Here is a 23519-nt window from a genome sequence, read left to right as displayed (position 1 = left end):
TTCCAGCCTAATTGATTCTGTGATTCTGCGATATTGGCAAGTGGTGTTTGTATTTGGAAACGTGTACAGTGGTTTTATTGAATGGCTGGGAAAAGGGGAAGATGAGATTACTTCCCAAATGCGCGTGGGAAGGGCAGGGAGAGCTGTGATTCCTGCAAGTGGCGCAGTGCTGTGTCACATCTTATGATAGTTTGTAATGACTTTGCACCTTGAACACCAATTTTCTGAGCCTCTGTATAAGTGTGCTCCACTTCTAATTCCTTAAAATGAGAGAGTGACTGCTTGAGGGAACTTGCTTGGTTTAATTCACAAGATGACATGGATTGTGCCTTGACTATTCCAAAGTGGAAAACCCAGCTGGGTTTATGGTAGGCTTGATGTTTCTTGTAGGGCAGGAGCTGCTGGGTGATCTGAAGTGTAATATAATTTTAAAAGCTAAGTCTGTATTCAATTTGATTGTTTTGTATAGACTTACTAATTTAAATGTGGGTTTGATATTCACCTTGGTGTGACATTTGTGTTACCACATCTTTTAGGGTGATTCTATATTTTCATCCTCTTTTTTAAGAAGGAAGCCACCTTTGCAGTATTGAAAGTTCTGGCTCCTTGGAGAGTGGGGAAAGAAAGCAAGTGGAGTACAGTTGTACATGAAATTTAGTACATTTTCTCACACTTTCAATAACTGGGGTTTGAAAATGGGTTGGATTAGCTGCTGTCAGAGCAATAAAAAGCTTGATAGAATTCATTTTAATTAATATACTTCTTTGTAGTATTCTTTGAAGTATCTTGTAAAGATTAAAATTGTTTTTATGACAGTACCCATGCTGATTGATACAGATGGTTTCATTTTTAGAGTAGGAGATCTAAACCAAAAGGAGGATAACTGGGAGGAACCAAGACAAAAAGATGGGGTGTGGGCTACAAAGTCAGCTTTCTTGCTAAATAATAAATGGCAAAGTTGATCCTGCAGAAGTCATCAAAGCCCTCTAATGTAGGATGCTGCCTTTCCCTGGGAAGCAGAGCTGCCCAGTAATCTGTGCTTTAATAAGAATTTCCCATTTCATTGGGAAATACTATCTGGTGTGTTGCAAGGCAGTGAAAAGCTGATTCTGATTTTCATTTCAACTTCTAAGGAGGGTAGAATTTAAAATAGGCATATTTGGTCGAGCTGTTCTGGTGAAGTGACTGACAAAGATTTTATTCCCTGCTTAAAATTCTTCATTTCAGTATCTTGCAAGTAGTAAATGTGGGCAGTATGTTGACATTGGAATTCTAGCATCTGATTTGCAGAAAACCTACAGGTGAGCCAAGATTTGTCTTCTATCCTGTGTTCAAAATGTAGAATGTATTAGTTTGTTATTTTGCATTCATTATAAAAGTTACAATTTTCTTTATGTTACCTTCATTGCCAGTTGTTGAGGTTGATTGAAGCACTAAGATTGTTTCCCCTCCAGTGTTTCCACTATGCTGACATATTTAATGACTCATATTTTATTAATGCATTGGTATTACAAGATCTAGTTGTGGTTTGGGTTGATTTCTGTTTTTAAATAAAGAGGTACAGATGCATTGCAGCATGCTGGGATTTACCCCAGTGAGTTTAAAATATGAGGGAAGATAACACTTCAGTGCAGACATGGGGGGAGATACAGGATCCAGTAAGACACTAATATCTTGCTCAGTTGCTCAGCAGCACAATCACGTTTTCACACAGGTAGTTTTTAATAAGAACCCGTGTGGAAGCTTGGGAATCGACTTCCCGTGTTCTTTTTCCACTGGGAATGACTCTGTTGAGAGAAAAATCAGTTGGTGTAACATGTTTATTTTGGTTTTTTTCAGTGTAGATTATGGACGAAGAAAAAGAAATGCCTTTAGAATACAAGTTGCAAAAGGTAGATCTGTTAATATTATGTCCAAGATGCCAAATTCTTTGATTATGCTTTGGCTGTTAATTCTTAACATGGTTGAACTTTTTTCTTTCAGTGTTTGAAATAATCAGTAATGAAAAAGAACGTGAAGATTTGGCAGTTTTAGAATCTGAGCACGTGGCAAAAAGAGCAAGGCAACAAGAGAAAAATGAGTAAGAAGAATTTTTACTACTGGATTAATAATGCCATTGCTGTTATCATTTCTTTAAAGCTTTCTGTTTCTGGGTTATTACATTTTGGTTGTTTCAAAGTTGCAGGTGGATCCTTGATTTCCCATAGGCTTGTCTTCTTCAGAAGTTACCTGTAGTTATTGGAAATCCTTTTGTCACTGAAGACAAGCAGATACTAGAGCCAGTCATGATTTCTCTGTTGTAGGGAACATACAGCCCTGAATTAGTGGGCAACCTTGTGGCTTCCTCGATAGTTTTCCATGTAATGCCCTGTTCCTCATGTGTTTCAGTTCCTTTGTTTTGTTGTTAGTCTTTCTTGGGTGTGAGACATGCCACATCTGAGAGAGGAGACTGCAAGACAGGCTACTCGAAGTAAATCACCAGTGGGTGTGAGATTGGAATGAGGATTTCCTGACTCCTACCCCTGTTCATAGTCTCATGGAGCATTCTGTTTTCTCTAACCTGGGATAGATATTAAGGATCTCATGTAATCTTTTTTGTCAGAAAGATTGGTCTGGTTCAGCAGTGATTTGCTCCTACTTCCCTTGTGAACTGAATCAGAATGAACCTACATCACTTTCTTATAGGTCTGTCTTTCAGATAGGTTGACAAATTGATCCAACTCATCACACACTTGGAAAGGATGCATTTTTTAACTTTTCATAGTAGAAGATTGAGAGCATGGGAGTCAGGAATTTCTCTTCAGCATTAGGGTACATATCATGGTTATGGGGAACCACATTGTGGAAATTGCTTTTGTTTTATTTTACAGATGTCTCACTTGCAATTCTGCTCTGATAAATTAATAGTTTTTGTCTTTCTTCCATGTTAAGGACTACTGGAAGTGGCACAGATGACTCTGATTTTGATGATTATCCAGAAGATCTAGTAAGTTGTATTTTATTATGATTGTCTGTATTTGTATAATCTATGATTCTGTGTTGTCAAATTTCACTTGAAGCGTTTAGAAGAGGAGATAAAGTCTAGTCAGAGTTGGTAATTCCAGCTGAGAATCTGTGGAGCTGGAAGGAGGATGTTTTCTGAAGGAAATAGAGGAACTTGTGGTGGGGAATCACTTTTGAGGAGGCACACTGAGGGCCTGAAGGACTTGGCTATCAAATGGATGAAGTGATTGAGGGAACCAACAGGTCCAGCTACTGCCAAAAGAGGTGCCTGTCCATTAACAGGAGTCATTCCAGGGTCAGTTGCAAAGGCTGCTGCCCCTTCAGCCAGCACATGTACTTTTATATGCAGTCATTTGCTTTGCAGAGGAGTGGGTTGGCAGATGCATTGCCTGTTTTCTCCATCAGGGAAAATGCTGAATTATGTTCATGAAATAGTTTTCATTGACCTCTTTAATATAAATAATCCAAGTTATAACCTGTCCTGTATATTTTCTTTTCAAATGTGTGAATCTGCAGTCTACAAATCACATGAACAGTTCCCTGCTGAGCTTATACAAGAAAGGCAATCCTGATTCTGTTCCACCCACTCCAAAAAATGACCCAGTGGAGACCCCTCCTCCTGGGAGAGCAGCACCTCAAACAAGCACCCTCACACCAGAAGCAAGAGCTGAAAGACGAATCTCTGATGGTGGCTGGTTCATTGATAAAACTCCTGATGGGAAAGACTTTTTCATTGACCTCTCTGAGGATGGAGAAGAAGAGGAAAAGAAACTGATTTCTGAGGTACTTTGTGTTTCACAAATCCACAGTGTTTTAAGTGGACGTATGAATAGAATTGGCCCATTTCAAGCATGTTTGTATAAGAGGCAGAAAGTGACCAAATAATGAGTTTCTTCCAGATTGTTTAGAGGGAAATGTAGTGCTCAATATTAAGGAGGCCCAGATTAGTGCCCATACTGAGAGAAAGATGAGTGGAATGTGGCTGTTATTTATTCCATTTGCCAGTGACCAGCCTACCTGGCTTGTGCCTTGCTGTAGCCATAGCAGGGGGTCTTCCTTAGCCAATGGTAAAGTCTTAAGTGACCCTGGGTGAAAACAGGAAACTACTTTTTATTTCTTTTATCCTGTAAAAGTCCTTCTCTGTCATGTTAGGACAGAATAATTTTTTTCTTACACCCCCTTATGACTTACTTGTAATAAAAATTGTTTCCAAGGGAGTAAATACATTCGTAGAGTTTTATTCATCCCCAGAGTGGATTCCTCCATGGCATGCAAATAACTGGTGTGTGATTTTGGTTAGTAGTTTTGAGGGGGTTTGTTTAGTTTGGGTTTTGGTTTTTTTGCTTATTACTGTGTTCTCGTAACAAAAAAAGTGACTGTTGTAATTAACCCATTTTAAAAAAGCCAAATCCTAAGTACAAAAAAGATTTTCTACAAGAAAAATGTGATAAATTCCTGCCTTGGTTATCTTTATTTGTATAATATGTGTAAGTTAAGTGTCACAGACTTCTGTTTTGTTCTTTTAAGTTTTTGCAGAAGTTCACTGACTTGGAAGGTTTTGTGTATATAATTCTGGTTTTATGTCCTAGAAATCAACAGAATTTTCTGTCTTGGAGAGTGAAAGAAAGAAGACAAAGGGCAGAAGAGCAAAAAGAAAAAAAGAAGAATTTCCTGATGTAGATGGAAAAATTGAATCCATGTTACTTAAGAAAGGTGAGAAGGTATTTTTGGTGTGTTACTCCAAACAGTGAGATGGTATTAGACCATGGAATCTGTTACCAGAGAAGTATTTTCTGATGTGCAGAGAAGTGACCTCAGGCAGTTTTTAAAAGAAATTTAGCCTTAATGTTGTACTAAAAAAATATTGCAGTCCTGTGTCTACTACTAAAAAATAGTACTGCCCTGTGTGCTTAGCTGTTTGTTTAGGCTGAGCACCTTTCTGTTCAGTATTAGCAACTACATTTATACCATGGCTAAATTTGTGTGACTTTTCCTCCTTAACAGTGAGAAGTAAGGGATCAGAGCTTTACCACCCTTCAGTGAAGTTTGAGGATGTAGGAGGCAATGATGAGACATTAAAGGTTAGTTAAAATTTTATTTGTGGGCTACAGGATGCACTAAAGAAAATGTCACATTAAAAATGATAAGAAATATTGCACAGTTCATCTGCATGGCACTGAGAAAAGCTGCTTATACCAACAGCATCAAGGTTGTTAGTTTTATTTTGATTAATCTTTCTGTAGGTAAACACTGAAATCAGATTGATAAACAGAACTTTATTTTGCCCTGCCTGTAAGAATAGCAATCTATAATACTAATTTCTGCAATTTAAATGGAGCTCCCTTGTTCTTTACAGGAAATCTGCAAGATGCTCCTCCACATCCGTCATCCTGAGGTCTACAGCCACTTAGGAGTGGTTCCACCTCGGGGCTTTCTTTTACATGGGCCACCAGGATGTGGGAAGACACTGCTGGCACAGGCAATTGCTGGGGTGAGATGGCTTCACATTTACAGCTTCTTCCTTTCCTGAGTTGCATTTAGAGAGAAAGAGAATAATCCTCCTTCGTAATAGACTAGAGCTTTTCACATTAGCCATCCTTTGATAGTTTGAAATATGTTAATCTTTACTTCCTTTATTTGAATTCCACTGCATCTTTACTTGATAGAACCTCATGTGTAAAGAAGAGTCATAGTGACGAGGTTTTGGGCTTTATTTAACTGTTTTGAGGCATTCCCAGAACAGAGCAATACAGGCATGGGTGGTGAGAAGGGTATAACTGAAAGATAATTTTGGTTAAATTTACCATTGTGTTTCAAGTCTAGACTCGACCTTACCACCTTTTATGAGGCATTACATTGATTCTGTTGGGTGGCATCTGTTAAACAGCTGACTTCTGAATTCCAAAACTGGATGTTGCCTCACCTGTGTCATACTGATGTGTTCAGAGCACGTGACACTATTGGTGTTAATAGTTTGGGGTGTGGTGAAGCTGCTGTGCCACTGTTCCTGTTCTGGATATAAATCTAGGGACTATTTAGGGCTCTTCAGTGATGACCATGGACATTTTCTTTTTCTTCAATATAGTTGTTCCTTAAATGTCACTGATTATAACATTAAATATAGATGCATGTAAGTTACTAACTTTTGTAATGCAGGTAAAGAAAATACTGATATTTATTCCTTAAATGTTGGTTGCACCTTCTGACATTATGCTTCAAATATTTTAATTAAGATTTGGGTGTTTTCTTTCTAATGCCTTATTGTAAAACAGAACCCTTTGAATGATTTGATGATATTTAATGCTTCGGTGGGTACTTGTAACCTGGAAGAGCACTGCATTTGGGGAAAGAAACATGTCACAAGTGAAAAGCTTTGAGATGAAATAAATTTAATGACTGCTTCTTAAATATTTTTTTCTTTAAAAAGAGATTTTCAGTAGTGCTATTTTAGGCAGATTATCTTCTTTGAGCACCATAGGGTCTCTTGTGGCCTTGACTTGCATAAATTAGGGTTAGTTTTCTTTTACAGGTAATTCAAAGAGCTTGAAATAGGCTGCAGCAACCTGTAGCACTACTGTAGTGCTGCAGTCTATTAAAGTTGCAGTTGTATTTATTTCTTTTTAACAGCAGAACACTTTGAGTGTGAGCTTTACAAGTGTCTTACTGTACAGTCCTGCTCAGATATTTCTGGAATTGGACTCTGGGAACCAAACCTGGTGGGGAATACCTTCCAGACTGCTAAGCAATGCTGTGTTACCCATTTTAAGTTGGAGGACACTTCTTAACATTTTAAAAAGTTCTTTGAGATTTAGTCCTGAATACGTAATTTGTAGGTGTAAAAGATGTCATATTGAAAAATATTTGTCCTCAAGGACAGCCAGCATTACTAACCTCTGGCTACATCATACAATGTTCCTTGTTTCTTCCAGGAGCTTGAGCTCCCAATGTTGAAAGTGGCAGCAACAGAGATTGTGTCTGGAGTGTCAGGGGAATCTGAGCAGAAACTGAGAGAGCTGTTTGAGCAGGCTGTGGTAAGAGACCCGCTGGAAATAGCTCTGTAAATTGTTTCTTTTTCTTTGTAAACATCCATACTTTGTTGCTGTGGTTTGAATTTGAGTAAATCTTAGTGAGTGAATCTTTCTCCTGCTGCGGACATGACTTTGTCTCCCTTTCTGTGACCAGAATTCCATTGTACTGTCATGATGTCACGGAGCACAAAGCTTACTATTCTGAAGCCTTGACAAAAGATGGTTCATCATAGCAATGTAAGGAGAGCAACATAAATGATTTACATATTTGGATCTGCTTGGCTAGATATATAAAAGAAAAAAATCAAGAGCAGTTCATTGTGCTTTTTTGTTACAAGGGGTTCTTGTTAGTTTTGCATGGCATGGAATTTGAGTGAATGTCAGAGACTTCAGGCTTTGGGGGTCTAGGTAGAAAGCAAGAAATTTGGAACAAACACGGTAAGAGTGGGAGAAAAGTTGCCATTGAAGTCTTGCTTTGATGTGACTTCTGGATGTAGTAGGAAGCAAAGAGAACAAGACAGGTTGAGATAATTTTAATTTAAATAAATGCAGATTTTTCTGGTTTTGAGTATGTGGCTAGTATTTTATTTCATGAGGTCAATTTTCTATTCCTGACCTCTGAGAATGTTCTGATTTTCCAACTTTATTTCATTTTTCGACTCTCCCCCACTGTATATGGGTAAAGTATGTTCCTGTAAAAAAGAATCCTGAACAGGGCAAAAAGGTTGATTGTGAAGCTGTTTGTTATGTTTCCAGTTCATACTAAATTTTAATTTTTAGAGAGCCTTGTTAAGAAGTTGTTTAGGATAAAATTACGTAGGTTATGGCAAAGTTTCTAGAAATTAGATCTTTTGTATGCGTAGTGATTGAGGGGAGGTTGCTCTAAATTACTGTTACAGAAATAACATCTGTTGCATAATATATGTTTGAAATAAAATCTCTTGACTTTCTTATAGTCTCTCACATTCCCTTTAGTAGTTTTTCCACTTAGTTTTTGCAGCAACTTTTGTGGGGGGGAAAAGACAACGATTCCTCCTTATTCAGGTGCTGTGAAATTTTTACGGCCTTTTCCCTTCTGTTACAGTGGGAAAGGGAATGACCACGAGATGGCGCAGCTGGTGCCTGGGAACACCCCGTGCAGGGGATGTTCAGCACGGGTTTTTTACTTGGGACTTTTTTGGAACGTGATTCCAGTGTTTTTCTTAAGTATTCCTTCGCACTACTAGTGCTTTGTTGGAATATTAATAACCTTACGTCAGCTAAGCATCATTCTATTAGTTACACTAGTTATTAATCTATATTATTGTTGGCTTTTTACAAAGTTCATGGAATTTTAGAACACTTGTGGGAGTTTCTCACTGCTCATTTTTACTCTTTGAACATGGTCAGGCTCTGTAGTAGTCTTGAAGTTCCATGACCACCTACTGCTCCTTTTGTTTCATTCTGTGTGTCAGTAATACTACTCTTGAAATTCCACAGCTCTAATGTCACTAACAAAACAAACAACAAACCAAACCTTTCTTGTGTGATTTTCATTTATGGATTTCAGCAGGCAGTCACAATGGAATATTTTGGGAAAACATAAAGCAACACAGAGGTATATTTAAATTTTGGGCAGTGTGTAGAGAGATTTTAAATCTCATGCCTTCATTATTCCATAGCTTCAGCTCAGTGAAGTTCCATAGTCTGGTGGCTCTCCAGACTGTCAGCAAGAACAACAGAATTGTTCCAGGATTTGATTGTGCAGCAGATTGACAGTAGTAGTTACAGATCAGAAAACATGAAAAATTTCTTTCTTGTAATACACTCAGTCAGTGTAATTTTGTAATTATGAATCTTTCTTGTTCCTAGTCCAGTGCTCCGTGTGTCCTTTTCATTGACGAGATTGATGCCATCACCCCAAAGAGAGAAGTCGCGTCGAAGGACATGGAGCGGAGGATCGTGGCTCAGTTCCTGACTTGTATGGATGGTGAGTTTCAGGAGCAGCTGTGTTAAGACCAAATTCTAATTAGCAGGCTCACTGTCTGCTTGCCTTCAGTAGTGATTTGTGCTTACTTTGGAGGAGATAGTGGCAATAATTTTTCATATTTTGACACAGTTTTCCTGGGGAGTGGTGGGAAGATCATAAGTTTGAAGGGGTGTTACTATAATATTTTCACAGTGGTCTGTACAGCATTATATAAGCCTGTCTGTTGTATCAACAGAATAATGGGGGAACCTGTTAAATGTAATTAATAATTAATTAATCTGTTAATTTTAACATTTTTGCTTGATTGTGCAAAATGCAAGCTCTAGGTAGTAGAGATAGAGATGAACAGCAGTTCAGTCTGACTGTTGATGAGTTTATCTCTGCTGACTGCTATCATGTGCTGCAGAAACAGAGTGCCACAGATATGGGAACAAAGTTGGAACAATGAGTATGAGTACTGACTTCCTTCCTTCCTTCCTTCCTTCCTTTAGACTTGAATAATGTGGCTGCCACTACCCAGGTCCTTGTTATTGGAGCAACAAACAGACCTGACTCACTGGACCCTGCACTGAGGAGAGCTGGGAGATTTGACAGAGAAATTTGTTTAGGGATCCCAGATGAAGGGGCAAGAGAGAAGTATGTGTTGTGAAGTTAAACTTCGTTTTTGATACATTGATAAGTAAGAAAATAATGTGTAAGTTAACATACAAATTAAGGAAAATTACTTTGTTGTGTTTAGTTCTGTTTGTACCTCTACACACTTTCAGTGGGTCAGCACACACTGAAAAGTTGCAGAAGACATTAGGTGTGCACCTATTTATCTTGGTAGCTGTGTCTACATTTGGAGTGATTTCCTTTCTTGTGTGCAGATCTGCTTTTAGCATTATGTTAATGGCTTTTGAAATGCCTTAACAGTACAGATGATGGAATCAAATGTATCTTTTCTTGTGTTCAGGAAGTTAACATTCTGTCTTTGGTGCTCCCTACGTAACTGTTAAATTAGGAACATTAATTAACTAAAGCCCATTTGTTAGTTCACTCAAGCACGTACCTTAAGCAACAGGCCTGGATTCTTCTCTTCCATTCCTCCTGTAAATACATCAGTCCAGGCATTAAGCTGAGCTGCAGTCATCCTGTGTTGTGTGACTCTCCCTTTTTACTCCAAAGATCTATGACTGTCAGATTAGGTTAAAAGAAATAAATCCTTTTTTGCTTTTTTAATTAAAAAGGAACTGCTACTCATTTCCCCAACAGCAAAAACCACAGGAAGGGAAGTTTGAAAGACTTGTACCTTATCTTGCTATGGAAAGGAAAGAAAGGATAAGTTTCTTCTAGCTCAAATAATCATATTTGTAACTTGAAGAGACAAACACTTCTGCTTGCAGTATTGCTCATTTTGTGTTGTCAGCACTCTGTCCATTATTCCACCCTGGGGGTTTTTTTCCCCTTTTGGCCATACCTCCATTTCTTTTTTTCCTTCCCTCCCTTCTTCCTCCAGATTTACTGTAGTAATTATGTTCCTCTTGGTTGTGGGCAAGATAGGCAGATCATTAGAGGAAGAACTAAAGAGTTAACTGAAGAGAGTTGTGATTCTCTGATTCCCAGAAATAGCACACTGTTGAAGGACAGGAGTTATGAACAGCAGAGCCAATGTGGTCTGTAGAGGTTGTTCACAGGTTACAATGGAGTCACATTCACATTATTGTTTGTTTGTATTTGTGTTCCTGAAGGTGTAGGCTTACAGGGACTGATGATTTTGTTTTCTTTTTTAAATTACTCCCTCCCCTGCTTTCTATTTTGTTTTGTGGAAGGCGTGTTGGTGTTGATTTATTCCTTTATTTAAAATTAAAGGGTCATATAGACCTTATAAGTCCATCCAGTGTGCTGATTTACAGGATAAGTGAGTCTTGCTGAAGGCAGGATTTGAACTGCTTAGTTGTGGTTCTGCAGCCTTAGGGGGTGGAGTGAGATGAGAACGTGCACGTGGAGATCTTGCTTTACCTGGTGTTTTCTTCTGCAAATTCAGAATGAGCCATTTGTAGTTCTGAACTGTTTACACTTCGACTCCATTGATTACATACAGCTCTTGTCAGACAGGTTGAAAAAATCTTGAGAAACAAGCTATTATCCCTAAAATGATTGCAAGGAGAGATGATGCAACTTGCTAGTGAGGGAGGGAAACAGATGAAATATAATTTTAGAGTTATGAATAGTTTCATCACTTGGTTTTTTCATAACTTCTCTGTAGTTACTTGATCTGGAAGTAATTTGGACTAGTTTTTATTGGAACTAGAAGTACATTACTGATCTGGACTTCTTTGGTTTGTGCTGCCTTTTTAAAATATTTTCCCAATGAGGTGGTATTTTGCTGTTTCAACAAGTTGATTTGATCAACTGCTCTGAGTTCTTCAGTGCCAGTGTTTATGCAGTGTGACATTGGCTTTTGCTGGCTTTTTTTCCTTTTGACAAGTCATGTAGTTTTTGGTTGTCCTTGGCTTAGAAGAGCAGCAGGAAATTTTGGTGGACCCTGAATGAGATTTTGAAAGCTTCAGCTGTGATACAAAGCGGAAAAAGCTCCCATTAAAAGAAGTGTGAAGTGTAGCTCTTCACTGTCAGTTACACAGAGCTGTTTTATGTTAGTGAGGAAACTGCCTAAGGAGGTGTTACTTCACCTTCGAATGAGGATAAGGTAACTCATGAGGTGGTAACAGAAGCCCTGTGTTGCCTACTGGAAGTTTTACTGGGGACCCAGGAAATATCTGCACTTGTATTCCACTGGCAGTGGTCAGGGAAAGATACTGAAGATTAAACCAGAGCTCGTCACACAGTTTGATTTCATTTGCTTCTTGCAGAATAGTTTGTTGTGGATGTTCTTCAATAAATAAATAAAAGTGTCATGGAACAGACAATGCAGATTTAGGTATTAGGAATACAAGGTTAAATGTATCAATGGATAACTCGTGTGCATCTCTGTGGTACACTCTGAGTCCTAGCCCATCAATTTTGAATATAAACTGAGGTTGAAAGGCTCTGTAAAACTTAGGTCAGCAAAACCACTGATTTGCAATGTCTGCTTGAGGCTGTTGGTTTTTGTTTAAGAACTGACGGGAAGTTTATAGCACAGTTCTGTGGGTTTCAGAGTTGGTTACTTCCTAGCTGGGTGAAAACTTCCCACTGTACTGCTTCAATTCATGTCGACTGAAAGAGACATTAAATGCTGTTTGTTTTCATTTGGGGGGAAAAAAAAGTAACAGCTTTTTCTCCAGCTTTATCTTTCCTTTTTGTTTTTCTCTGCTTGATCAGAATTCTCCAGACTTTGTGTCGAAAACTGAAGCTCCCAGAGTCGTTTGAATTCCGTCATTTAGCGCGGCTGACTCCGGGCTATGTGGGGGCTGATCTGATGGCCCTGTGTCGAGAGGCAGCCATGTGCACAGTCAACAGGGTCCTGATAACATCTGAGGAGCAGAGGAGGAAACACACACACTCTGGGGGGAGCACAGCTGAAGGAAGTATGGGGATAGGAACAGACATGCTGGTGGAAGATGGCACCAGACAACCAGAACTTCCTCCTAAGGTATGTGTTCCTTGAAGTGTGTGTTTTTAACATCTGAAGAGTTGAGCCATTTTAGAGTTATGAAAGTCATTGCTCATAAATTCCCAAACATCCACAGCCAACCTAATATTAAATTTAGCTTTACAAGTATCAGCTTCTAAGGCAGGAGCTTAACTCCTAATGACCCTATAATGGGTCGGGAAAAGTGGCTTCCAAACTCCAGTCCTCCTAAAAATCATGTTCATGTTTATACAAGGTGTATTTTTCCCCTGGGATTTTTTGTTTTGTTTCTGCTGTGTTGTTTTGTCTTCTAGCAGAGCAGAGTTTAAAAGAGTGGCTGTATCTCTCTTCAGAAGTGTATTGACTGTAACAGAATTTTAAAAGCATCAGACTTGCACTGAATATTTTGCAGAAGCTGTTTGCTGTGCCCTCAGTAAAATATCTATTATGATGCCTGGAGCTCTTCCCTGACCTGGTAGAGTTACAGTAAGCCAAAGTCTAGAAGTATTTATGCAGCCTTTGTTTGCCTTCGAGTTATGTGATTATTGAGGTAAATCACGTGTGGTGTCTGGTACCTGTAGCAGGTTTGAGGAAGAGATGAGCTGTTAATGTGCAGCACAACTGGAATTCTGTTGCAGAAAATAGTATTTCAAGTGCCCAGAATTATTCTTTGGCCTAAGTAACATGAGGATTGGTGAAGCAGAACAACTTTACAGAGAAGTCCTTGGTCCTACTTCTCAAAATTTGGAGTCTGTATATGCCTTCATTGTGTGCCTCCTAAAGATTTGTCTGGAGATAAGTGGGCTTAAACGCACATTGTGCTCAGATTCTGTTTTTAGAGGGAGTGTCAAAGAGCACTGTTGCTGTGATGACAGAAATCAGTGTAAAAAGCTGTAGTAAGCCTTTGTATTAGTGTAACATAAGCTTAGTGCTTATACCTCCCAGTGCTTCCTGGGGCCTGCTGTAGCCAAAAGAAAGTGGGGAGGGGCAGGTAGTTGCAGCTTTTATCAATGTCACCATGATCAAAGGGGTCACTGAGAATGAGGAAGTCTAATCCTAACAAAGCCATGTTTTGATAGCTGGCAGGAGGTTGACATAGTCTAATACAGGGTATTGTCATTAAAACCCTTGTATTATGTTTATAATGGAAAAATAAACATACAAAACCTTTAAAAATCATTCACACAATTGGAGTAAACAAACCCAGTGGTCTTGGCTATTTCAGAGTTTCTCTCAATGGCTCTGTTAAGAACAGGAGGGAGGGCTTAAAAGGAATATCAGGCGTTCTAAGCACTTGTATTTCTTTGTGGTCAGTTGTAGAGCTATCCTAGCTGAAATTGACAGGAAGTGATACTTTTTCTTTATACTCCTACAGGAAAAATGTTGAAACTTAACACAGTTTTTACATTTATTTTTTCTCCCTCTATCTTATGAGGAAAATCCTGATACAGTTTTACTAGCAGTGCAGTACCAGTTTGTTTTGATAATGCCTTTCTGTATTAGAACGGGGATGCATTTGTGTTGTGAAGATGTAAAGGTCTTTGATGAAATATTTTCTCAGGTAGTTTCCCCAATATGAAACTGATTGGAGAAATTGGAATGTACCTCTCTGGGTCACTGTGGTCTGCAACATGGGGCAGTGTAGAAAAGCATTACCCTGCATCTCTATTCTGTTGGCCCAAACTTTATCAGGGCCTGGTTGCAGAACCAGGCCTAATCGAGCTGAGGAAATGAGTTGTCTTGAAATCAGATGGTGTTAAATAAAAGTGGATGTTCTAGAAGTGTGTTAAGAGTTTTAACAGTTTATATGGAACTGAATATTCTGCAAATTGTTGGCATTGTGCTGTCCAGCAGTTTTTCACTTTCTCTTGAAAGCAGTTTCTTGTTAAAAGCAGAATTAATACATATGAATAATACATATTTTTGAAATTTCAGCATGGAAATAGCTTTCTCCTAGTAAATGTGGGAGAAGCAGTAGGACGAACTGGAAGGCAAAATACATGTGCTAGCTCAGTTTCTGTAGCATCTAAATCAAAATTTTAGGCTCAGCTCAGTGCTTTCAAACCTGTAAATGTACACAGAGCTTCCCTGGAACGTTTTTATCATTAATAGTGGTTACATATTTTATGTGTATTGTACATAATAATGTGATTGATAGTTGAACTATGGCTTTGAAAAAGCCCTTAAAATGGTTCTAGAAGTCTAACCCAGTTGTACAGTCTTTTTCTCCCCCTTTCCATGTACCTTAAGGATGAATTGCAGAGACTTTTGGATTTGCTGAAGGAGCAAGACCCCTTGCCTGAGGAACAGCTGCAGAAGCTGTGCATTGAGATGAATGATTTTATTGTTGCACTGTCATCAGTGCAACCCTCTGCCAAGAGAGAAGGCTTTGTCACAATTCCTGATGTGACATGGGCAGACATCGGAGCCCTGGAGGATGTTCGGGAGGAGCTGACTATGGCAATATTGGTATGTCTTAACCTTACTTCCAAAGATCTGTTGCACTCCCCCCTGCGCAGAAAATAAAACAAGGTTTGTTTTCAATATTTATTTAAGGTACAGTGGTATTTTGCAATATCTTTATTTAAAACAGTCAAGCTTCTATAATCACTTCAGAATATGTTTCAAGTCTGGTGTTTGTATTTAACGTTTTGTGTTTTGTATTCATGCTTTCAGTGTGTTTGTATTGCTTAACCTTTAAGTATTCTAAAAGGTTTGTACCAATAACCTTGGTTATGCAACTGCCACACAAAGAACTGCGGACTACTTAGCTGGAAGCTTAGCAGTCTTGCTGCCAGTCAGAGGGAAACTTAACATTAACACCTGTAGGTAACTTTGGTAAATAAAATCTTTGCCTCTGAATTTCTCCCATTTAGGGGTAATTAGCAGTGCTAGATATTAAGATGTTTATCGAATCATTATTCTTTTAGCCTATAAAAATTGGAATAAAGAACTTCCCATGAATGATTTTTCATCCAGCTGTAACTAAAACGAAAAGTTTCATGTTTTCTTTATGCCAGAGATAATGATGATAATTTCTTTTTAGGCACCTGTGCGAAACCCAGAGCAGTTTAAATCTCTGGGCCTGACTACTCCAGCTGGTGTCCTGCTTGCAGGGCCTCCAGGGTGTGGCAAAACGCTGTTAGCTAAGGTAATGCATTTTCTAAACATCATTAAAAACACTGGATAATCTTCTTGAAGTGGATGTTTTTGTAGGATGAGTCTGGATGATAGTGACAGAAGTTGGGCTTTTGCACCACATCTCATCAGAAAATTAAATTTAGGCCTTTGTGCTAAAGTTATTTGATTTATTTGCATAAAGTTACAACTTTGCTTGAATTGAGAGGGAATTCCTGCAAAACTTGAAGGAATGAAGTTAGTTAAGGAAAAAGTAGCAAAGATGAGAAGAAACTCTATTGGATACCCACTTTTATGGAATATTTCACAGTAATTAAATTATATATTTGGGGGTATATACTTTACACTCTATTATGTATATGTGATTTTATTTTTTATATTTATCTTATTGAAACTACTTCTGTTCTCCTTTTGAGCATTTCAGTTCTTACAGCCTCTCCATGTAAATACAGATGATCGTGCAAATTTCAGGTTGTTTCTCATCTGTGTCTTCAGGTGCTCTTATGGAGTTGAATGTCTCTTTAACTCCCATAGTTATTGGGCATTCTTCTTCTGGTGTGGGGGGTGAAGTGTGAATCTGGAACTGCCTCATCAGAGAGAGAGAGAGAATACATTGCTAAACTCGCTGCTCCCCTCCCACTCTTAATTGCATGTAATTATACTTTGTACTGTTTTCTATATTTTGCAAACAGTTGATAACTATGTTCCTTCCCTTATATTTGTTTATCACTCCATGGACAGAAGCAAAGAAGACATGATAAATGTGTGTTTTATATATATATCTATATATAGCTGACTTTAAGTTTTTCACAGGCTGTGGCAAACGAGTCTGGACTGAACTTCATATCTGTGAAAGGTCCTGAGCTGCTAAATATGGTATGTGCTAATCATGGGGCTTATGTTATTTATGGAATTCTTGTCCAAAATGTGGGGCAAGCAAAATTCCTGATAGTTATACAACTGATACTGGTGTGACTGAAGTTGCCTTATTTAACTTCTCCTTAAAGTTTTTAGCAGTGAAGTTGTTCATGTGAAAAGAGAAAAGTCCCTTGTGTAGCTTAAATATTTATCTTAGTTTAAATTACCTGGCAGGTGGAGCCTTCTTGACTTGAAGTAGAGTTTTTAAATGACCAGCTACATACATCACTGCTTTTCTATAGCATGGAGATTTTAAATGTCAACAGATGAAAGTGCTGTAGTTCAAATTTTTGAAGCACTGGACTTACAAGTGCTGTGATGTAACTTCAGTCCCTTTTAGAGTCAAGAGAATGTGTTGAACTGAGCAAGGTGGCTGTAGCTCCCATCTGGGAAGGCCGTGGCAGTTTTCTGCTTATCAGTAATGTGGAAGCTGAAACCAGCATACTGGATTTGATTGATCTCTTCCCAAACATTTTTATATGTCTGCTTCAAGTACTGATACAGGCAGGAAATACAACACTTAAGTTAATGAGAAGCCCGACTTCCTTGTGGAATACAGAGAAAATAGTTGGCTGTGGTTCAGAGACTGTGTTAACATATAAATTGTATCAAAACATGTTTGTTTGGAAAAAATTAAGTGTTTGCATTTACAGCTTCACAGCCCCTGTTCTTACAGTTCAACATTCAAAGTGAAATTCTGGCTGACTTTTGAGTTCCCTACCACCAAGGCCCTATCTTCAGGCAACAACTCTATGAGCTTCAGATGTTCATTGTGTTCACATTGCTCACTGGGTTTGTTTATGAGCAGCTGAAAAACAGGGTCCTTAATTAAGACTGTATTTGTTAATTCTCATCACCAGAATGATGGCAAGTTAGATTTACTGCCCAGAAAAAAGGAATTCTGTTGAACTCTGAATCTACTACAAATTGTCGAAAGTCAGCTAGTGACAATTAGTTCCTACATAAATCATGTTCAGTAAGAAAACAGAGATAAGCAACTGTTATCAGAAATAAACAGTAATAAAAGATTAGTAGGTTGCATTTCTCCTTTGCAAAGTACCTTGAATAGTGTTTAAAACTTGATTTTTTTTCCCAAGCAAAATCTTCATGTCTTACGTCATTTCAATGTCGTTTCTCTTCTTTTTTTAGTATGTTGGTGAAAGTGAACGTGCTGTCCGTCAGGTATTCCAGCGTGCCAGGAATTCAGCCCCCTGTGTTATATTCTTTGATGAAGTTGATGCTTTGTGCCCTCGGAGGTCTGACCGTGAAGTGAGTCTGCCTTCAAATATCTCCACAAATAAATACTCTCAGTTACAGCTTTTGTGACATTGCTGGTGACAGAAGTGCCCAGAAGGGTATCTCCCAAGAAAAGCAGTCCACTAGGCTTTCTGTCATTTGAGGGAAAAAGTGTTGGTCAAGTTTTATAAAGCTTAATACTTTTTTTAGTATGCATATACAGAAAAAATATCCAGAGAAATTCAGGTTAAGCTATTGAGTTTGGTTGCAGGATGTTGCTACTATGGAATTAACATTTACGTCTTAGTAGTTCACCTGGTTAAAATGTTATTCCAGAGGTTTCAATATTTAAGAACTCTTTTTGCTCAAAAAACTGAGTATTGAGAAATTTTGTGGCTTCTTGTTGAGGTACATATCAGAATGACTGGTACAAATATTTATATGTAATCCTGTAAGTGAGTCCTTTAGTTTTGATGGGAAAGAAAAGGTTTGCCACATATTAAAATATGTGGCAAGTGTGAAGATGGCATAAATTTGGGATGGAGACACGCTAAGAATATAGAAGGAATCCACAATGCAGCTACATTGAAAGTGTGAAAAAGAACCTTTTTCTTTGAGTAATGTTTCAGTGCAGGGACTTAGTAGATCTTTTGTTTCTTTTACCTTGAAATAGTCACACTTCCACTGTTTCCTCGATTTTGTTGACAAATTTCTCCTTCCAAAGTCAGGAGCCAGTGTGCGGGTAGTGAACCAGCTCCTGACAGAGATGGATGGGCTGGAGAATCGGCAGCAGGTTTTCATTATGGCTGCCACTAACAGGCCAGGTAAGCACCCAAAAGTCATAAACAAGAAATCAGACGTCCTTGGTTCTATTCTAATGAAATCATGTGTTCTTAAATATTTGAATTCTGTAACTAAGCCTGTTCTGTACTTAAAATTACAGTGTCTCCTCAAATCCAAAGCTTTTCTGATGAGTTAGTCTGTTCCCTGTTCATGTGGCATTGTGAGATAAAGCAATCTCTTTAAAATGTGTCTTACTTAGCACCTGGTACCATTGCTGTTAAAATGCTTTGAAAGACCTTTGACTGCTGTGGATTATGTCCTTGCAATGTAAAAGCAGAAAAGAGACCTAAAATGTAATTTTAAAATTTTTTTTACTACTTAAATTGATTTTCTATCCGAAGCAGCCTTACAGTTTTCTGCTTTATAGATGTATTTTTTTTTTCCTTAAGACATCTGTCTCGTATTAAATCATTTTTCCATTTGAAAATCATTTTTCTTATCTTTTGCTTCCTGGGTTTCATGTTCTGAACTAGACTCTGTTTGGATCAGTTACTCTCCTGTTCCCTCATATTCTGTCTGGCTTGGATATGGACAGCTGTCCTTGCTCCCTTGCTGGCTCTTCAGTTTTTGGTAGCTCTTGCAATTTCAGCAGCATCTTCTCAGTTAATAACCTAAACACTGATGTCTGCTTTACAAATATCATGTGTTTTATGAGCAATTTTCTGCCTTTTTTTTTTTTTGTTTTGTTTTGTATTATGGAGAAGTCCTGTGTTTTATTCATAGCAAGAAACTTGTCTTTTCCTGAATGTGAATTCCATCTAAAAGCTGTGGGTTGTAAGTAAAGGAATTTGTTGTCAGTTAACAAAGAAACATGCATAAAGATGTTGCCCTTCCTTGGTTATGAGGATTTTTTGAATATTGTAACTGAAATGAAACACAGGGTTACAAGTCTGTCTTGTAAAACCATACTGGTGTGGGTACCAGAATTTCAGAAAAATCCTTTGCACCTAGAATTTGGCAAATTACTACTTACAGTGAGACACAGTTATTTCTTACCTGCATGTACTAAGTAAGGACAAGATGTAGAGTTTTGCTGAGAAATGGCTTAACAGAGAAAATAGTAGCATAGCTGTTCTGGATATAATTTGGAAGATGAGAAAGTTAAAATACTTGATATTTCTTGTGCTCTATAAATTAAGAAAAATTTGGTTTGAAATAGTCTATAATAGGCAACTGTGAGGTGTGGGGTTTTTTTTCCAATGGTCAAAAGCTTCAAAGATTTTGAGGAAGATCTTCCTATGTCTTGAATTCTTTGCATCATGACAGACTCTCGGGCCTTCCACATGATGAAGTATGAGCCGTAGGGGCTTAAATCTGTATCTGCTTGTACAGATTCTTTGACTTAAAGTGGTAGGTTTTCCTGGCATGAGCTTGCTGGCCTGAGCTATCTAATGCAATGCAGGATAGAGAATAGGGTTATACTACATGTAGATGCAGTGGGATGTACCAAGAGTATTGGTGGGAGTGTCATCAAGTTGCCTTAGGAAAGAGATCTCTTCCTAAATTAGTTGTGCTATTCCAAGCATTTGTATCAAGCAGCCTTATTTGGAAGTGTTTCTCAAGGGCTTTGTATCTAATTACTGACTTGTCATTATCTCTGACTGGAGCTTGGGCTGGGAATTCCGGTGCTTCTGAAGCGGAGGACACATCCAGCTGTACTTCCTGCAGTGCCTCCTCAGCCTGTTGGGCACAGGGCCAATCCTTTTTGGGCTGCTCTGTGTCACTGTTCTGAGCTAAGGATTCCTCTCGTGGAGGCAGCTGAGTGCAAGCACTCCAGCAGCTTTACCAGGGCCAGTTTAGGGTAAATATTGCTCAGATGTTAATTTCAAAATATAAATACTTACATGTAGCAGGTTTGTCCTAATTCCCTGATTTAGTTTTACACTGATTCAGTGCTTGCTTACGGGTCTGATTTTCATGCATATGTGAAATAGACACCTGTTCAATTGTTAATTCCCCTCTCTATAAGCCTTACACTGGGTGCATTTTTACCATTATGTGGTTAGAAAGTACCTCTGGAATGGTTTGGGGATCTTTTTTTCTTTTTTTTTTCCTTCAGTTTTAAAATGTCACTGCTGCCTTGTTCAGCTGCAGTGGCAGGTGTACTGTGTGACCATATGGGAATAGTTTTGAGGGCAGCTGGGAAATGTATGAGGCATGAAATCAACAGTGTATTATTAGTCAGTGACATTGGTGAAAAAAGTGGATTTGAGGTAAAAATGCCAAATGCAAAGAAAATGCAAAGGCAGGGATAACAATTACAATTAATTTCTGTTTACTGAATTTGTAAATGAATTAATATCCTTTAATTTGATGATTTTATCTTGATAAAGATACAAGGAGTTGTTTTGCCAGTATTAATAAAATGATTTTTTTTCTGAATGGCCAAGCTTGGCACATCCAGCTTCTGCAGAAAGAGGCAGTTTGGATAGGATGGACATCAGCTGTTTGTATGAATAACATTTTGGATAGGTTTAGACCATGATTTTTTCCTGTGATATCTGCATTTGTCAGTATGAGGAAATAAAGTTTCCAGCTGATGCAGCTTTCATCAGAACAGTTTCTACTGAAGTTGTGGTTAAGTTAGGGAAGCTGATTTTTCTCTCCTGTTGTTTGTTCACTGTTCATGGGGCCTGGGAGGAGGCAGTGTTCACCACATGAAGTTTTGCTGGTGTGGTCTGGGTACCTAATAGGAGCACGTTGCAGGTAGAGAGCAGGGAAGTCTGTGCTAGTAAAGCACTCTTAACCACCTTAAGAATGCAAAGCCCAGGCAGAGACCTGTAGGACAAGCATAGCTTATACTGGCTACTATGTTGAAGTGATTCCCACAAACAGTTAAAGCTGTGGTGCCTGAGAAGGTCTTTAATCTTTGTAAGAAAGATTTTTCTGTCGTTGTCGTGGTGAATAGAGGGTGCTGCTGGGGTGGGGGGTTGTGTAATGTAAATCTGAATAATGTATGTGTCCTAGCAGAACTGCCTGCAGTCTTCCACTGGGCCAGTACTGTCAAGTGTGAGATCCCATGGCTTTTAACCCATGTTAGTAGAATTTATTGGGAGAGAAAATGGCTTTTCAAGATGCTTCTTTTTTTAGAGTGACTGCATGCATGGTAGCTTTGATAGTTGGTTGCTGGTACTGTTCATGACTGTCAGTGCTTGTTGTCAGCATTGTAGTCTGAAATCATTATGCAATAGGAAAAGTCTTCTCTCATAAGTTATTATTACTGTTGTTGTTGTTGTTACTGTTATTGCTATTATTATTATTGTTATTGTTATTATTTAGGAGTAGTTGCAGTTAGGCTAGCAATGGCTCAACCACTTTTGGCATCAAGGTACGTTCCTGGCACAGTTGTTCCAGTGAGGTGTTGGCACCCAGGACAAGGTGTTACTGTGAAATGGTGGTGGTTTGTACCCCATGGCTAAAGACTGCCAAATTCTCGTTTATATGGCCTTTAAACACTTGGAAGGTTTTAATTCCTATTTTGCCAAAAGGACAGGCACAATAGATTGGTTCCTTTGTTTATCAAATACAATCTGCAAGTGGTAATTCTTATTCTGGCAGTGCTGAAATAAGCCTTTGATGTGCCCTAAAAAGCAGGGTATTTGAGTGGTTTTTGCACTTACTCAGTGACTTTGAAAGTCCCCTGTAGATATTTCTTGACTCCTTCTAAATTAGCAGGGATGCTGTATTCCAAACTCAATCTCTTTCCACCTAAATGCAGAATCAATGTCAAACTTTGTCTGAAGATGATTAAACTTTTAAAGTACTCAATATCGTTAGAGAGAGAGGGGGGAAAAAATAGAGGCAGAAATGTCATGTCTTGTTAGACCTTTAATGGGTCAGAATAATTATATTCTTTTCCAGTCTACTTCCTTCCCCAAATCCAAGACTAAATACTACACAACTGCCAAACACTACTGTTAAAAAAAATCTATAATTTCCCACAATTTTCTGGTTACCAGTTTGAATTTTGGGATGGGATACTGCTGCTTCCTACTCTTCTCTTACTTCCCTAGGCTTTGAGCATTTATAAACTCCTTAGAGAAATGCTACCAAGGCATCAGCAGCATTTCCCCTGGGATCTAGGGAACTAACTATGTATGTAACATGAGGAAACAGTCAAGATTTTAAACTTGACATAAATTGTGATGATGTCTTGCTTTTATTCATGGCCTCTCTCTTTAGCTTTCTGAAATTAATTCTTGCACAATTCCCCTTCTGCTGTTACCTTTGAGCATGATCGTAGTTCCAGTGAGTTCTATTTTTTGTTAGCAAGTTTATTTTAATTTTTTCAGAGCTATTCATGTGAACCACATGTTTTGAAACACAATAAAAAAAATAATCACCAGTCTTTAACAATAGTTAAAGTTTGGGTTTGGGCATTGTTTATGTTTTTACCTGTTTATACATGTTGCTGAATTAAAGGCAAGATAACATCTAAGAAAAGCACTTAATACGTGAGGCATGGAACAATTTCTTTCATAATAGTTCTAATTCACACAAATTATATTTGTGCATTTCAGCAGCCCTTGAGTGTTGTGTATCTTTCACAATAACTTCAGTTGTTAACTGCAGCGTTTGCTTGGAGTCTCAGAAAACCTTTTAGGGCTTCTGAGCCTGCATTTCAGAACATCACAAATGGGAGGGTCTAGATCTTGTGTACTTCAAATATATTTTTGAAAGCTGTAGTGAGAGTATAAGAGAAGTTTGATGGACTCACACAACAGCTGTCACTGCTGGTATGCACTGAATTTCTCTAAATGTGGTTGGCTCCTGTACAGTTGAGATAAGAAATGAATAATCAACTAGAAATGAATGTGGGATTAACAGATTC

General features: G+C 38.3%; 1 protein-coding gene across 2 annotated transcripts in view; it reads left to right on the top strand.

The window, feature by feature from the left end:
• The window catches only part of NVL (nuclear VCP like), a 40632-nt gene that overhangs the window by 812 nt on the left and 16301 nt on the right, over positions 1-23519 (top strand). For both annotated transcript variants that reach the window (XM_039570054.1, XM_039570055.1), the window contains exons 2-18: positions 1228-1301; positions 1840-1892; positions 1984-2080; positions 2932-2986; positions 3520-3786; positions 4593-4716; positions 5008-5084; positions 5360-5494; positions 6933-7034; positions 8883-9000; positions 9492-9636; positions 12304-12574; positions 14804-15022; positions 15600-15704; positions 16505-16567; positions 17759-17878; positions 18570-18669. In XM_039570054.1, coding sequence (XP_039425988.1) covers positions 1228-1301; positions 1840-1892; positions 1984-2080; positions 2932-2986; positions 3520-3786; positions 4593-4716; positions 5008-5084; positions 5360-5494; positions 6933-7034; positions 8883-9000; positions 9492-9636; positions 12304-12574; positions 14804-15022; positions 15600-15704; positions 16505-16567; positions 17759-17878; positions 18570-18669 — 2125 coding nt within the window. The remainder of the gene's footprint in view (positions 1-1227; positions 1302-1839; positions 1893-1983; positions 2081-2931; positions 2987-3519; positions 3787-4592; positions 4717-5007; positions 5085-5359; positions 5495-6932; positions 7035-8882; positions 9001-9491; positions 9637-12303; positions 12575-14803; positions 15023-15599; positions 15705-16504; positions 16568-17758; positions 17879-18569; positions 18670-23519) is intronic.

The sequence above is a fragment of the Corvus cornix genome, chromosome 3, assembly GCF_000738735.6.
Source record: "Corvus cornix cornix isolate S_Up_H32 chromosome 3, ASM73873v5, whole genome shotgun sequence".
NCBI classification, from domain to species: domain Eukaryota; kingdom Metazoa; phylum Chordata; class Aves; order Passeriformes; family Corvidae; genus Corvus; species Corvus cornix.
Note: the sequence above shows the minus strand (reverse complement) of the source record. Positions and strands in the feature narration are given on the sequence as shown.